The 17,330-nt window shown below is 33.4% G+C and overlaps 2 protein-coding genes across 2 annotated transcripts; both read right to left on the bottom strand.

Moving 5' to 3' along the window:
- Positions 1 to 1,199: 1,199 nt before the first annotated feature.
- On the bottom strand, positions 1,200 to 2,723 carry LOC132749094 (uncharacterized). Its single transcript, XM_060738773.1, has one exon. The coding sequence runs from the start codon at positions 2,721 to 2,723 to the stop codon at positions 1,200 to 1,202; it is 1,524 nt and encodes a 507-aa protein (XP_060594756.1).
- Positions 2,724 to 9,466: 6,743 nt separating this feature from the next.
- On the bottom strand, positions 9,467 to 15,292 carry LOC132749107 (uncharacterized). The gene is made up of 4 exons (XM_060738792.1): positions 15,153 to 15,292; positions 13,117 to 13,303; positions 12,220 to 12,360; positions 9,467 to 11,168 (listed from the first exon to the last, which is right to left on the bottom strand). The coding sequence occupies exons 2-4, from the start codon at positions 13,292 to 13,294 to the stop codon at positions 10,981 to 10,983; spliced, it is 507 nt and encodes a 168-aa protein (XP_060594775.1). The 5' UTR covers positions 13,295 to 13,303; positions 15,153 to 15,292; the 3' UTR covers positions 9,467 to 10,980.
- Positions 15,293 to 17,330: the final 2,038 nt, after the last annotated feature.

Genomic DNA, 17,330 nt, shown 5'->3' with positions numbered 1-17,330 from the left:
CTTGACTATGAAAATTTGAGCATAATGTCACTTTAATAATTTCAAGATGTAATAAAAAATATAGAAGTATTTTCGTAAATATATATACTAGTATATCAGGTTGTCAACTAAAATATCATGAAAATTTCAGGCATCAATAAACATGTAAGACATGTACACAGTCAGCGTTCATTTTTTTCATTATCATCAAGAACAAAAAGAATCTCATGACTTCCCCCTCAGCAATTAAAGAACTAGAACTGGGCACTGGATTCTTGAAGAGAACATTTGCCTGCATCAAAACTCTAACTTCAATCCCAGAGTTCCAGCATTTCGAAAAACTCAATTATCCATGGTAACTGATTAATTGTTTTTAAGTTTTCTCACAAATAATTATAAGTTGAAAAATCCATGCAATTCTTCAACTACAATAGTTATGTTCGTTACATGCAGGTCATTTTCCCTGTCTCCATAATCTTTTAAAAAATACAAATTAATATGCAGTATCGTTTATTTGTAATATGGCGATTGTGAATTTTACTCTGATACTAGGCTATCAGCTTAAATTACACCTGTCACCAGTAACACTTGTTTGCTAAGCAATCATATTTTTCATAAGATTTACACTATGTTAAGGTTCGAAACATTCCCTGAAAAACCATCATTACAATACATCATTCATTTTCAACAATATCGGCATGGTGTATGCAAAGCCTTTTCTGATAAAAATATTTAAAATTTGATATATACATGTATATGAATTTATAAACACTTGAAACTGTCCTTCAGCACATGTAAACAGCAGGTAAAATCTTTTTTATATCCTCATTCATTCTTGCTTTCTTTCTTTCTTCACAGTAAAAAGGAATATCCAATAACATATTATATAACAAACAACCAACTAATAGGTAAATCTTGATTTAAGTTTCTTCGTCTGCATGCATGAACAAATCCAATCTCCATCATAAAAGTGGTTTTATGTGTCCCCAAGGCTGAAGAGAAGCTGTTATGATCTGTACTATAATTTATGGAACACTGAACACGCTCACTTTAATATTGCAAATAACTTACATATATGAACACATCTCTCTCCTTTATAGACATATTGATCATCTACATGTACAAAAATGATAGCACTTTGGATAAATGAACGAGGCTCGCTCTGTATTTATTAGTACGGTTTACATCTGTGATTACATTAATGATACGACTTACGTATGTCAACGCCTCGAGCTTCTTAATCGATTATTTCTACCGCCTTCGTCCGAGGAGCCTGATGAACTACTACTGTATCGAGGGTTAGATTTTGTTGTCGGCCTGTCGTACAGCATTGCTGAATGTAGGTCGTATGCTGTCGGGTAATTATAACCATGATGCTCTCGTGATATTCTATTATCAGCATGCATTCTGCGTGAGAAAGCTCTCTCGTTCAGGTGCATCTCCCTCGGAGACCCAGCTTGTTGGAAGAACTCTATATTCGGGGGTGGTGGGGGAGGGTAATCATACATGTCACGTCTAGACATGCGTGTTGCTGCTATGTCACTTTTTGGACGTCCGATTCCCTCCCACTTAGGTTGATAAGTGCCCTTTTTAGGAGCGCGTATTTCTGAATTATACCGGCCGATCGGAGAAGCCGAACGTGCACGGGATCGAACTACCATCGGAGGCTGGGAAATAAATCTCGGCGGCGGAGGTGGAGGAGCAATCACTCTCTTGGTGTACATTCTCTGTGGTTGTCGGACCATCATTGGTTGTGGCGGTGGAGGGGATCTGATAAGTACCGGCCTTTGCATCATGACTGGTTGTGGTGGTGGTGGAGCGATGTGTCGTATTGCGTAATTTGGGCGAGGAGGTGGACCATTCATATACATTGGTCTAAATACTGGTACTGGGGCGGGAACCGGAGCTTCAATATATGTTGGTCTGATATGCTCCTCACTACGTCGTGTTTGACGAACATTGTGTGTGACCTCCATATTGCCATCACCTTTCGGTTTAAGGTTGCTTTTATCGAAAGTTATATAGATAGTTTCTGGTTCCGGAACCGATTCTCTCGATTGTTGTATCTGGTAATGCCTTGATTCCAAATTACTTTCATTAGTATCAATGCGGACAGTTTCAATGTCCGGCTGTCTGTATGACTGTGGCTCGTAATTTACTGTAGAACCATGCTCACCATCACTGTAACCATTGGCAATTCCCGATTTTACAACGATGACGTCATTTCCGTGTGTTGATGTTTCAACCCTTTGACCATGTTGTTTTCGAAAAGCCATGTTAGCTGTAGCTGAAGCATTAACGAGATGTAGTGCATCCCTGGTTGAGTTGCAGATAAACATGTGACATTCTGCTATTTGTCTTCCTTTTGTACGTCGAATGATAGCGGCAAAGATGGCAGGGTGGCTAGACTCTTGTTGTATATTATTAACAGGGACAAACTTTCGTACTTGTTGCCCTGTGCTGCCATCAATAACGTTTACAGCGCGAACACCTGCGCATATACTTAACTTCTCTAATGGGAACTGGACAACCTCGCCGGAGGAGACATAACGCATTTCAAGAGCTGTAGGAAGTACACATAATGTAGCGTCAACACCCGACACTTCCTCGAGATTCTGAGGATACCGTTGTCTTAACGGTTCCTGAACGGCGTCTAATCCTTTCAAAGTTTCTACAGGGGGAGCACTACCAATATATAGAACACGGCATTCATACATTGTTGGTTCTTGTCCTAAAACTACCATCTTCTAAAAGTATCGGGGTTAGACCAAAATCTTTAATCTTAAATCCAGGTGTTACAATAACAATCCAGTTCCGACTACCACATAACAATACTGCATTCAAGATCAGTCGGCGGTGAAATTTGAACTACCTCTTGGCTTAAAACGTTAAACCGAAATCCTGCAGTTTATTTCTGCACTACACTGTTGCATTAATCCATTCAATGGAATCAAAGTTTAAAAAATCCGATGAAAGTTTATATGTTAACTTGTAATTTTAACTTTGCTAAACATTCTCATGATATAACCGGTTTAAAATGTAACTTATTTTACACGCAGCGGGCCACAGCCCATCAGATACTTTCATCTAACTAAACACTCCCAATATCCATAAATGATCGCTTCACACCCGACTTCACACTCGGGTTAAAAAGAAACTACATTTACAGTAGCTTTCTACACAACGTTCGGAAATCGATTAAAATTTTATACGGGTGGGTGAAAACGGTGACAATGTACACAACAATGTCAGGTTGATAATTACCTTTGGTGGTGAAATTATCACAGTTCTTATTTTCTCGCCTACATCGACTTGTTTGTTGTTTAAAGTATTAATACTGGGGAAGGAATTGCTTGAAACATTTGTGTTATGTTGTTTTTCTTGGACCCATTCGGAATAATGCCAATGAGATTGTATTATCTTAATTAAAGATGGACCGAAAGAAGCAATTGGGTCGCGTATTTGTAGTTATATATCTTCAGCTTGAGTTTCATAATAATTGACTCTTTAAACTTACCTCATCTCCAGATCCGTATTACCTAACGTTACATACCGGTATGTTGTAAATCATCTTCAACAATTATAACTACTGCTTTTGTTGTTGTTGTTGTTGTTGATGATGATGATGATGATGATGATGATGATGGTGGTGGTGGTGGTGATGATGATGGAGGTGGTGGTTGTGGTGGTGGTGGTGCTACTGCTGCTGCTATATCTCGCTGGTGAAAGTTTGTATTTCATTAAACGTATAGGATGTTTCATCAAGTGGAAAACGACAAATGTAAAGTAAATTAGTGAGATACTTAAACTATTTAAACAACAAAAGCGATATCATTATTATACAGAGGGGATTGAAATTGTTTTTCAATATGACCTATGTCTAGAAGACGCTTCTTATCTGCAACACAAACAATGTATATTAAATTTCATAGGAAAGTTAGATTTATATTACACTCTGGTATATTAAAATCATCTTGCTTTTATTGTCAATAAAAGTTACGATGAAATCGAGTTAAATTTTTGCTATAAGCATTTCATTTCGAGGCATTGCTATGAAGTTCTATGGTCTACGGACATAATTGTGTCATGTTAACATTTATATTTCATTCTACGAATAAGAAAATGTATATTGTGTAAAAAAAACTTTTATTTTTTAATTCGTTTCTTTATTCAACCATGTCATGCAATGATAGTATATCAATAAAATGATATGGAATGACTCAATGTTAACAATGGTGTCCCAACACACCTTGATTAAATAAAATAAATATATGTAGATAAAAGAAGGTGCCCTGTGCAGTTATTTCTAAAATCTTTTATGATAACATGTATAATTTATACGTGAATATTATTGCCATACATTGTTTGTATGTATATATTGTTTGTATATGTCTAAATGGCTGTACCATACATACGACGAAATAAACCTTCTGTTTTGTTCTGTTCTGCTAAACCATTGCATACAATACATTTGTAATATATAGATCACGGTTTACAAATAATTATGTTTGTTTATAGCGAGATTAAATGCCAAAATTCTACAACCATTGTGTGTATGACAACGTTACGAAATGTCTGTGCTGAATTTATTCATTGACTAACGTAAATCAATATTTATATTAATACATTGACCGCTATAGTGACCTACCTTACAACAAGACATACAGAACCATCTACCGCAAACTTACTGTTACATGACCGTGATAAAATAAACATTGTGAATCGAAATTATAAAATAAAAATATATCAAAAGAGGGTCGCAAAGAATGTTCAGGTCACCGGAAAATGACGGTCTGCAGAACTACTTTATGGCGAAACTCCAGAAAAAAATGTTGTTCGGTGAACCACACCATTGCAAACTATATAACTAAACGGGCTTAACGACGCGTTCTTTCGCGTGTATGAACTTTTTAAAAACAAAGCTGTACAAAGAACTCATAGATCAGGATCAAATTCATATTTAAAAATTTCTTCAATTTTTACGCTTCAAACTATAGGTTTTCAAGAATTGTGTTTAAAATATATCACTGAAAGATTGACAAATAGTTATTATAGTGATCTCCACATTATACGTGACAATTTGTATTGTATATCCTGAATTTATCTAAAAGTGAGCGGGTCTTATTGCAAATCAACAGTTTGTCTAAAATGTATCAGCTAAATATAATCAAAGTAAAATAAAGTTAAGGAAACAACAGGACCATTTTATTCTGATCCTCATGTTTCTATTGTGATCTAATTTCGAATTACTTGACAGTATTCTTTCGGTCACAGTAAAGTATAAAGTTAATTGGAGTTTGACATTGAATATATCACAAACAGTTCATTAACGAGTTAAAATTGATGCATGAAGTGGTGAAAAATTATTTCTATCTAAATTTCATAAGAAATTGCACAAGAAGATAAGGTAATACTACCACTCAGTAAAAATCAACATCTTTGGAGTGCAACCACTCACTGTGCCACAGCAAAAGCAGCCAATTGCAGCTTACATTAGTTTGTACTATACCTGTTTGTGTCGTTGTATACAGTTGCAATTACATGTAAGTGCTTGGGTCCGCTGCTTATGTAACTGTCAATACATGGTTCTGTTAATATATCTGTCCGTTAAGCTCAATATTTAGAACGTTGGAATGTGAATAGGGCGACCCGAGTTCGATTCCCAGACGGCGCAGGTTACTCTCGTTGTGATTGATCATGAAATCCTTTCTACGGTCTATGCTCTGACATATACAAAAGTAATCAGTTCCTTGCGAAAATGAAAGCAACTTGTACTGGTAAACTACTTGACAGCATGCCCAGGAACGATGAGGTGACTGAACTGTGCTCTGGTAAATTCAATGTGACTTACTGTCGTGATCCGGAGTGAAAATTATAAACACCGAAACCTCTGTTGATATAGGATATTACTGCTGCTTATGGTTATTGTTTGTCACTTCTTATAATTTATGGCACAAGTAATAGCTATTTTTTAATATGTCTAGGAACGCGATACTGCATGTTGTTTATAAGTGTTGATGAGAGTTTTAAGTGACCGGTATTGTTGCATATACGTTAAAAAGCAGCACTGTTGCCAGTAGCTTTGAGTGTCTTTGTGTGTACACGTAACGGGAGTTTTGCTTATGTACATGGCGTTTACTAGTAGCTAACAATAAGCAGTTGTCCTGCTTAAAGCTTTAAAGAGAGCGATGTTGTTGCCTCATGTCGAATGTTGCCAGTTGCTTCATTTAGCCGAGCCAAAAGTATCTTGTTTGAAACGTAATTTGCCTAAGTCAAAGCAACTGACGCTTACAAGACTATAAAGTGAATTGGTCTATAATGGAGGTTCTGTAAAACAATGAATAATTACTCTAATAGTAATACCTGGAAGTTGTGAAGTATGAGATATATGACGGGATATTTCATATATTTATATAGCAGATTAATACAATCTATCATTGGGTTAGATAGACGATAGGGAAATCCCAACCCGAGGGCGCTATGTTCTTTCGGGAACGAGCCTTGGTGAATTCCCGATGGAACCGATTCCCCGAGGGTTGGTATTTCCCTTTCCTCTACATAACCCAATGATTAATTATTTTTCTCACTCACCTGGACACACAAAAAACTTTATATTAAATCAATGAAACTACTTTCCATGCGCATTACAACCTTGTTTGAAAAGCGGGCTTGACTTTCTATGGTTGACAAAAAGCACTTTACCGTTCTCAAAAAAAAATCTATTTATCCAGTTAATGTGTCAAAATATAATTGAAATTAAATTCCAATGAGAAGCAAAATTATAATGATAAAACATTAATGTTAAAGGTGATTAGTGTTTATGATACTTCAATGGTTGACAAAAAGCCTTTTACCGTTTGCGGAGATTTTTCCACTTTTTTAGTTATTTTGGCAAAATATTCAATTAAAGTTAATTGAAATGAGTTTCGTCATCAAGAAGCATCGTTATCATTACAATAAAAACATGAATGTTTTCTAGGCAAAGTGTTAAAATATCAGTTTTTACACAGAATTTCGCGAAATTTTAAGGTTACACATCGATTAGGGAAATTTCGGAAGCATTGAAGCATGAAATATATTATCAATTTATTTTTATTCCGTTAATAATTAAAAAGACATGTGTCATTTTTTATATATTTGGCCCTCACGTCTCATTTTTGTCAAAACATGAGTGAGTATCGCAAATGTGTAGGAATGCGTAAATAAGTGATGCACGGGAGTGTGAGATAAGCCCATGTGAGATTAGATATTCCAGCACCGCTATTATTAGTATCTCTATCTGGTTAGTAAGAAAATAAAATGTTCTGGGACAAAATATTATTAATATTCATATAAATGTTCTTCTACATCACTTAATACTTGATCGACATTTATTTTTCAAGCAACAATCAAAAAAAAATCTGAATGATACACCTCTAAATTGTTATTATCAATATTTGAATTTATTATGGAAAATAATCCCATTGTAGACCTATCCACTTAAAAAAAACTATTTGTTGGTAGTTGCAGTTTGATAATCTGGGGCAAGTTCGCATGCATATTTATATTAGTGGCATGGCAATGTCCACCGTATCCCCCATGACGTCACCAAAGGGCGACAAGTTGAATCCTATCCTAAATTAATAATTAAAGTGTCTTCACATGTATCAAAAAGCTACTTCTCAGCAAGATAAAAAGTTTACGATATTTTGTATTGGTTTGCAGATCTAGATCAACATCGATAAAGTTAACCAGGTACGTTCTGCATTTGTTTGCGACACTGTCACATGTTCGTCGATTGATTTCTGGTAATCAATAAAAAAAAATCTTCCATTACACGATCTATTGACAACTGGAAGTGTTAACGTTGAGTAGATTTAAGTGGAGCCAAAAATTCAATACACTAAATATATCTTGTATATGAACACAAACTTGAATATAAGTTGCAGCTCAAAAAGAATGTTTGTTGCGTTCATTGAGCGCCGCCTTTCCTTGTTGATCTTGTTTATCATATTGTTTACAAACTGTCTTTTTCTAGCTTAAGTTTTGGTTAACAGCGTGCAATCTTTTCTTCCTGGTTACATTGTCACTTAAGACTATATCATATTAATTGATATGTTGTTGATCAAATATTGCTGAAGTCTGGAGTGCCGAGAAATACCGGGTATATATATGCTGGTGAAATTGTATAACTAAATCATTTAAACTACCGAAAGAAATCCTGATAAAAATGTCCGTCCGAAAGTCGCATGTGATAATAATTAAATGGACGTATCAACAATCGTAGTATTTGATGAATTATACACAGACACTTGGGGTGTGGAGCTGAAAACGCCTTTAAATTCCAAATAAAATGCATATTTGTCAATCCCAGCACATGCACTGATCATATACAATGTATATCAAAAAACTGAAAATAAGCCGTTTTGAAAAAAATTCATATTTCAACGTCTATGATTATAAATTATTATTATAAAAAATGCAAAAAAGATTGGAGCCATATGTATGTACAAGATCAAGATACTCATTTAATAACCGTTTTTATATTAATTTAAACAACATAATCAACCAATATGTAATTGGCATATCGCCAAAAACATTATTCCGTGTCACGTGCATGTCATACATGCATTAAATGTAAAAAAAAAATAGGTACAGGTATATAATTAAGTACCTTATCACCATACGTGACAGTGTTATCTCGTCTCGGAGTTGCCAAAAAACCCAAACCACAACTGTACAGCCATTTATTGATGTTTTATGAAATACACCATCAAGAAGATCAATGTTAAAATAGCTTATGTACAGTTCAAAACTATTACTAATAATGGAAAAATGTATGATAACAAACAAATTTGATGAATTTATATCCCCTGCAAAATATTGGTTATTATACAAACCACAACAAGTGAACAAGAGATCCTGGTTTCTTTTCTCTTAATAAAGTAATGTTTTGTCAAAATAAGTAATATATATACCATTGCTGCGGTTTGCGTAAATTATACCATAATGAATATGTATATGTATAACAAAGTTTTAGCAATTTTAGCAAAAAGCAATTTAAATTAACCTTGAAGATCAATGTTATTTCAATGTCAAGTTCACAAATTGATTAATATGCCGTTTATGTCATAAATGTTGTCTTGTCCGAGCATAAATAAAATCCGTCAATAACAAATTTATTGCCAATTTAGCAAAATTCAATAATTTGACAGGCAATTAATATGCGCCTCTCCTTTTTTATTGAATGTTCCTAAAAGATTTTGATTGAAATCCAATCAGTAGTTGTCGAGAAATGACCTGGAAACGAAATTGGACGGATGGAAGGACGAACGGACGGAAGGACAGGGGCAGCGCTTAAACAATATCCCCTCTCGATTCCATTTGCGTGGGATTAAACGACATTTTTAACTTAACAACAATTAAGAACCAAAAAGATTGATACCATACCTGCAATGCAATAAAACATTGAAAAAAATAAAATCAATGAACAAGGTGACAAAAAATGTACAAATATTATGAACAGAGAATATGCCCCTGTTCGTTTATTAAATTCCATCACTCCCATAGTCACATGAAGGAAAATGTAAAACTGTTTCATCATATTTTATTGCTTTTTTTTCTTTCTATACAAAAACAGATACAATGTACACATGTATACATGCAAACATAAGACAATACATTATCAAATAAATGTACAGTATTTTTATAGATGCTGCAGTTGTTCATGAAAAGCAAAAGGGTCGGACCACAGGTTTGAGTTGACCCTTTTCATGTAAAACAACATATCACATGGTAGTAAAATGAATAACGAGGAGTGATGATAATAATGTATAAATGTTTCACAATAATATGAGCGTCCATAATGTGCAAATTAATTGTATGTTTCTCGATAAAAAAATCATACCAATCCTTAATTGAAATAAATAGGAATGGCTAAACCTACTAAAATCGCAATAGAATATTTAGATTGTGAATGTTGTAGACCAGTTTGTCATAATATTCGTTAAAAAACATAGATTTTTTAATAAAAACTATCTCCAGATATGAAAAACAATAGGGTTTTTTTTATTTCATTTTTCGCTACCATTATTAAAGGTATAGCTCTGTTGAAGTCTTAATTCGTATACATTTATTTGTATACGTAAATAAATATTTTCAAATGTAATTGTTAAAAAACTAAAGAGATAAAAGGTACAGCAAAATTTGTAAATATTTGAAATATCCACAAAAGTAAGTTGACTCACCGTAGATCTAAAAATCTATGTACAGAATATGTTAACTGCAAAAATCATAGGCCTATCATTGATTGAACGTACAAGTATCTGCATGTATATAGTTTTTCACAAAAAAATGTGTCAGTATTTATCATTTGAATAAACTAAAAATATGTTGATTTTTATACATTCCTAATACTACATTTCATAACAATGATAACAAAATGATAAACTTGGAAACGTTATCAAAAAAATGAATAAACAATTTATGTATTATGATAATTCTCTTTTATGAGTTGCTATGTAATGTTTTAGAAGGAGAAAAAAAACGATTTCTGTATTATATACCTCATGTTTGTATCATGTATGATTCAATGAGCGAAAATAAACTTTAAAGGGACTCCACTGAGATTTTTTGACATGATGGGACTGGAAATATTTTTTTGAGATTATTACTTCACTTCATGTAAATCTATACTAATAACTTATGTGCAAAATTTCAGATCATTAGCTCGCTCCGTTTTTCCAGAATAATAATTATTATAGTGAAAAATGACCAAAATTGAAAAGCGTTTAAACGCTTTTCACTCAAATCGGACTGAGAATAGCACAACCATAATTATGATTTTCAATCTATTTCTAGAATATTTCTTGGTTATATTTCATTTATATTTCTGTTTTAAGTGCTCATGTTTATCTATGTGAAAAATCAAAATTTTATGTTTTAAGGCTTATAAACCTCAGTGGAGCTCCTTTAACTTTGATAAAAAAATTGTCTTTTTTTCTTTTTCATCAGTAGATCTACCTAATCTCCAATAGACGAGTACGAGTATCCACCCCTGTTAGCCTTCCTACTCGACAGTAAGAAAAGCGCGGCCGTGATGAATGACGTCACAACTGTGATGATAGCGAGGGCGAAACCAGCGCTGTTTGTCGTGTTGCTGTGTTTGTTTTTCTCACTAAACACGATAACAGCAGACAACACCAGAAATCCTTCAAAAATAAACGCACACAATAATGCAGTAATCCTTGAAAAATAACATACAAGATAATGCAGTTATCCTTGTAAAATAAACACAGCAGATAATAACGAAAGTTCTTGGGGAAAAAAAATAAACACAACAGTTAAAACCAGAAGTCTCGGCAGTAAACCACATTGAATTAACCAGAGCAGAGTCAGCCACCACATCGTTTCTGGGCAGGCTGTCAAGCAGTTTGCCAGTAATAATTGCCTTCATTTTCGCAAGGAACTGATTACTTCTGTACATGCCAGTGCAGAGGTACAGTGCGAATGACCGTAGAAAGGATTTCATGATCAATCACAACGAAAGTAACATGCGCGGTCCGATTCACATTCCAACGTTCTACCTAATGAGCTACCCGGGTAGCTATTTCAACAGAACCATGTTTTACAGTTATATTAGCAGGGGTTTCAAGTACTTACATCTAATTACAACTGTATAAAACGACACAAACAGGTATAGAACAAAATGAGCCGTGTCACGACAAAACCAACATAATGGGTTTGCGACCAGCATGGATCCAGACCAGTGTTCGCTATCAGTTTCTCGACTTGTAAAATGGTTGGTAAGCGAACAGCATGGACCCTGATCAGACTGCGCGGATGCGCAGGCTGGTCTTGATCCATGCTGGTCGCAAACCCATTATGTTGGTTTTGTCGTGACGCGGCTCAAATCATCTCTCAAGAACAGACTGATCAAACCTTTTCTGCAATGTTCTCTTTAAAAAATCTTTCTTTTCACTGCTCTTGACGAATATCCCTTTTTCCATTGTTTTTTTCAATATTATATTGATCACCAAAATCAAATATTTCTCTGAGTAACATTGTATTTGATATTGAAACTATGACTTGCTCACCGCAAATAGCTTATCATCCAATCGGTATAAAACGTTAACTTATACTTGCTAAAGCACCATGTGTTCAGTGTGTACACCAACAGAAATTTGTGTACAGATCTCATTTGGCTACATTTGCACTCAGGACTGACATTCATGCAATAATTTGCTTAAACAATTAACCTACCTCCAATCAAAGCAGTGACTATAGATGCAAAGGCGCTCTTTTTTCTTGATACATCGCCCAGAGTTCGACCTCCAAATACCATAGAAATAAACAGTGCTAGTGTAGCCAGTATCATCAAAGCCTGAACTGCGTGAATCCAACCTGCGTAAAAATTAAAAATATAAGGATGATGATAATGTCAACAATATATTTCGCTAGCAACACTAGTTTCTCTAATAATTTTATATTGATTATCTGGAGTATTACGCGTTACATGGTCCATTCTATTCGAATGTTTTTATAGAAGAATCGCTAATTTACAGATCAGATCTCGAAGAACGTGTGTTGGGTTTTAAGTCACACAAACAAGACAAATTACAGCTTTACTGGTAAAAAAGTTTAATTGAAATCTATTTCAGGCCTCAACAGACGGTAGGATTTTGAAGTACAACACCAATTAAAACTAAGATGTACAAGCAAATCTTAATGTGTTAAGGCTACTAGTTCTTGAATTCGTAAACCTTAAGTCTAGATGTAAGGGATAGGACATGTTCTATTCGTACAGATTTGTACAGGCATCCTGCAATGACAAGTAACAGATTACCAAATAATCTTCTGATAATGGGTGTAATGAATTAAATTTCAGAACAATTAGGGCTAATAGGTAAACATAGTAGAACGATGGGGTAAAAATTATGTTGAAAAACTCTTCAGGAGACCCAAAGTTGTGGTATGTTCGAATCCCAAATTGTTCCGAAAATGATTATGTCACGGTATTTTTTAGACCTGAGCATTATTTGGGACACGAGCGGGAACCCGGTGAAAAAGATAACTATATATTTACCAGATTTTTTTCAAGCAATTGAATGGTCTTACATGAATAGTTGTATTTCTGAACAAAAAAATCAAGCTGATCACCTTCTGACGGTACAACGCAATTTGTTTTGTCATTTCTCACTGTACAGTTTGTCCAAAGGCCAGCATGGATTGTTTGCCGTCCCTGCTTCAGATAGGACCAATACGGTAATACGGTACTGATCAAACATAACATCCAGGTATACACGCTTAAACCCAAACCGACGTATAACGCACTCATAATGCAAATCTGCAGTAAAATATATCAAATATATTTAAAAAGAGAGATCATACTTAACAAAAAATAAATAAGTGAAACTCGTATGCTATTTCATCGTCAGATATATAATAAATTAACATTTATCATTTTATCTCGTGTTATGTTACATGATACCGTGGGTATCCGACGATGCTGCTATTTATAAATGACAAGAACAGGGAATACCGCATGTTTTATCTAAACGTCATTTTGCATGGTGTTTTAATGACCTTTTTATTTTGTACCGTGGTAATGCTATATCATGTTGTAATACTGGGTTGGGTTCCATATTAAGTCCTAGACTGTTTAGAAACAGACAAATTTGCGTTTAAAAAAATATTCTTACTTATGACTCCTATTCTATGACTCCTTCAGTTTTTAAATAACAATGCAGATGGACTTTTTTTTTTACAAATTGCGGATTAAAGTGCGCGCCGTTGTATTTCTTTACTTTTTCTCAGCAAGTTGACTGTAATCAAAGTACAAAGTCTTTGATTAAAGATAAAAGTTGTTACTTGAACGTTTTAAAAGTCCTAAAGTTGGACATACTATGAATCACAGCCCAGGTTTTCGTGAGATAAACACGGCTGGTTCATAAATTCTAACTTAAATTTGCGTGCAGATCAAATAAAGGAACTACATTTCAAGTGAATCTTTGAACTAATAAAATCACTGCAGGTAAGGTAACAAACAATTCATGCGACACTCTTACTGTGAAAACCGTTATCAATACAAAAAATTGAACCTTCAATAAAACTGTGTGAATGATTTAAGTCCTTGTACCGAAGACATCTAAATTATTTATACAATCTCAAACCATATCTTTCACATAAAAATTAAAATGAAATGATTGGACAAAACGGTACCTGACTTTCAGTATGTGCATGTGTAGTAATTAAGTATTCAATTCAATTTGTAAATTTTATAATGGGTTAATTCACCAACAAGTAGATTAAGGACGAACACTATAAACAGATTTATATACATAAAGCTTGCGTTTACTGGGTATGCCCCGCCTTAACATTTAACATATAATTAATAATAAATTTTCAGTGAGCTGTTATTGAATGACATTAACATAACATTGTTTTTTTATTTTGTAGACTTCTGAAGTTTACATTCAGTTCTGTTAGTGTAGTATAGTTGTGTTTGATTTTCCTGTCTCAAGAGATATTCTTTCTGTACCATGATATGTATGAACATAGACAAAATGCTGGCACATTTACAACACTGGTCTCCCAAATGGTGAGGTAGATAAAAGCAAATGTGTGACTAACACCCCCATTCCCCGCCCCGCCCGCCTTCCCCTACACACACTTACTCAATAAAAAAAACTTGGTATCGTTATGATAAAACCTAAAAACGATGAAAAAATATTTTTAGATATAATCTGGGACATACGATATAATACATGCATATGACATAATTTACAATAGAAAATATATTACATACTGGAAACAGTTCATACAAACTAGCAATGTTATGCATGCTTAACCTTCTTAAAGCATAATGATTTTTGTGAAGAAAAAAACCCAATTAATACAAAAGAAAAACGAAAGGTCGACAAAACCTCTTCACGTGTTATGTATAATGCCTATCCAATAATTAAATGATATTATAATAATAACACTGGAATCGCTTCGTCTCAAGGTCACATTGAAACCGAAAACAGGTTTACACTAAAAGTTTTGTACCTTAGAAAACTAAATGTCAACTTAAATAGCTGAGATCTATCGACATTGTTTCACAATCCGCATGAAGTTAATTGTACAATTACTTTGATATCATATCACTGGTTACTTATTTGAATTTGTCTAAAAATTAACAACATAAAACATACCTGTAGATACTAGCCTGCAAATATAAAACACAAATCTTTTTCTTAACCTTCAATGAACAAGGAAGTGTAAATATAGTGTTACGTAAATATAAGGGGAAGTTATTGTATAAAATATAAAGCAGTATATAAGTGTCTACGTTCAAGATAAATCATACGAAAAAAGTAAAACGCATGCTTATGAGTATGGTTCCTTCCTTACTTCACAAATCTCGCATAATTTTACCGGATAAAAAGACGACTAAGGTAATTTTCATGTTCATTGTTACCGAAACAAAATTGCACGCTACGGACTGGTGCAATCAAATTTTCGCAGTTTAAGACCAGCCTGCATGTTTTCTCTTTTGACGCGCTGTGCGTTCTTTGAGGTTTCCTTTTTCACTATTTTATCGTTACGTTCTGTGAGGCCCTAAAATGTCGCCCCTACTGTCAAGCATAAATGTTATATTTTTCATCCTTGAAGATCATTCAACATGGCATTATTGTTGGGTTTATGAGTACAAGTGTTTCATGAGTTGTTTTGTATCGTTCAACCCCGTCCTTTGCCGTTATTATTCCACTTCCTTTTTCCTTTTATATAGCAATTTAATGCTTATATAACTACTTGAACACGCAAACATTTAGTTTTAATGATGCATCTCTATCCACGTAGATCGCGTATCCACATAAATTTTACATTTTCACACGTATAGTTCATGTTTTCATTTATATTTAATCTTCACTTTAATATAATAGTGAAGAGCCATCTTGCTTCAATTTGGTCTGCGCAACATCAAAGTGATTTTTATATTACTGAGTGGCGACATATGTACGCCGAATTTTATTATATTTTTAGTCATAATTATGTTTTCATGTGCCTTTTTTCTGTGATAATGCAAAACTACTGTGATAATATAGCATACAAATGTTAATATACCGAAATCCAGTGAGTATTATTCCCACTTGCATCTACTAAATCTATTGTGAAAACCTACCTAGAAATTCTAAGATTAATTCGCAGTTTATCTCATTGTCTATTTTTTTTTGAGAAATGAATGTCTCTCTGGTTTCATCTTGTTTCCATATATTTGGTTAACAGGACCCCATTGGAAATAAGCACACCAGCTTAATTAATGGGCTATCCATGTAACCATAGATCACTATTAGCAAAACCATTGTATTGAAATTTAATATTATTTTTTATTTATTTATTTATTTATTTATTTATTTATTTATTTATTTATTTATTTATTTATTTATGTATTTATGTATTTATTTTTTTTTCTTTAAAAATCTATGTTAAACTATTTAGTTTTTATGTATCATGTCTATCAGTAACTTTAAACAATATTCTGTGCTAATTATTATTCTGACTTGTTGTAGTCATAATCTGAACTGTGATTTTTTTTTTAAATAATTTTATCCAATGCCTCATCTGATTTCAGCCATTAACTTAATGAAACGATATTTTAATTTGTTAAACTGTTATTTTATATATATGTACATGTATATCCTTTTTATGTAAATGTGATCTATGTTGTTGCAAAAATAAAACAAATAAATAAAAGTGCTATTTACTACGCAATGGAGGAAATGAAAAGTAACAGTCAACTGTATAGGAATCTTTATCATTTACTTGTGCAGCTTTTACCATTTAGCAAAAAATTTAAGTATGTTATTTAATGATATTTAAATAAGCTCTCAAATAGTGATTTTATTCTTTTCTGTTGTCAAGAAAATAATACAGATACAGGTGTACTTTCATATTACTTATTAGTCTGTCAATAAATTAAAATAATTATATAATTTGTAAGCGAGCAGGAATAAATTCAAGTCAAGTCAAGTCAAGTAAATTTTATTTATAAGTCGGATACATCAACAATAAACATAAGCTCTGATGAGCTTTTTACACCGACTACAATAATATAAAACACGTGTTTAAGATATGATAAATGACAAAAATGGTTATGATAAAATAAGACAAATAGCATTGCATTAACAAATAGAGTATACAAACAGCACTGTACTAGCATTCATCAATAGCATACAAAAGTAAGAGGTAATACATATTAGATCTAATAAAAAAACCATTAATATACATACTAAAAGTTAAGATCACACATCACAGCTTATATAAGACACATAAACATTTAAGCAGAGGAACATCAGGCATACATACCTGAATTAGTAAATTATAATTAC

This window comes from Ruditapes philippinarum, unplaced genomic scaffold (genome assembly GCF_026571515.1).
Source record: "Ruditapes philippinarum isolate M1 unplaced genomic scaffold, ASM2657151v2 ctg202_1_1_1_1, whole genome shotgun sequence".
NCBI lineage: Eukaryota > Metazoa > Mollusca > Bivalvia > Venerida > Veneridae > Ruditapes > Ruditapes philippinarum.
Note: the sequence above shows the minus strand (reverse complement) of the source record. Positions and strands in the feature narration are given on the sequence as shown.

Bases quoted from the DNA above. Each gene is read 5' to 3' on its own strand.
- LOC132749094 (XM_060738773.1), bottom strand. From the start codon at position 2,723: ATGGTAGTTTTAGGACAAGAACCAACAATGTATGAATGCCGTGTTCTA.
- LOC132749107 (XM_060738792.1), bottom strand. From the start codon at position 13,294: ATGAGTGCGTTATACGTCGGTTTGGGTTTAAGCGTGTATACCTGGATG. The intron at 12,361-13,116 runs GTGATCAGCTTG...ATTTTTACGCAG, and splicing joins TTGCGTTGTACCGTCAGAAG to GTTGGATTCACGCAGTTCAG. The intron at 11,169-12,219 runs GTAGGTTAATTG...TTATTTTTGAAG, and splicing joins AGTCACTGCTTTGATTGGAG to GATTTCTGGTGTTGTCTGCT.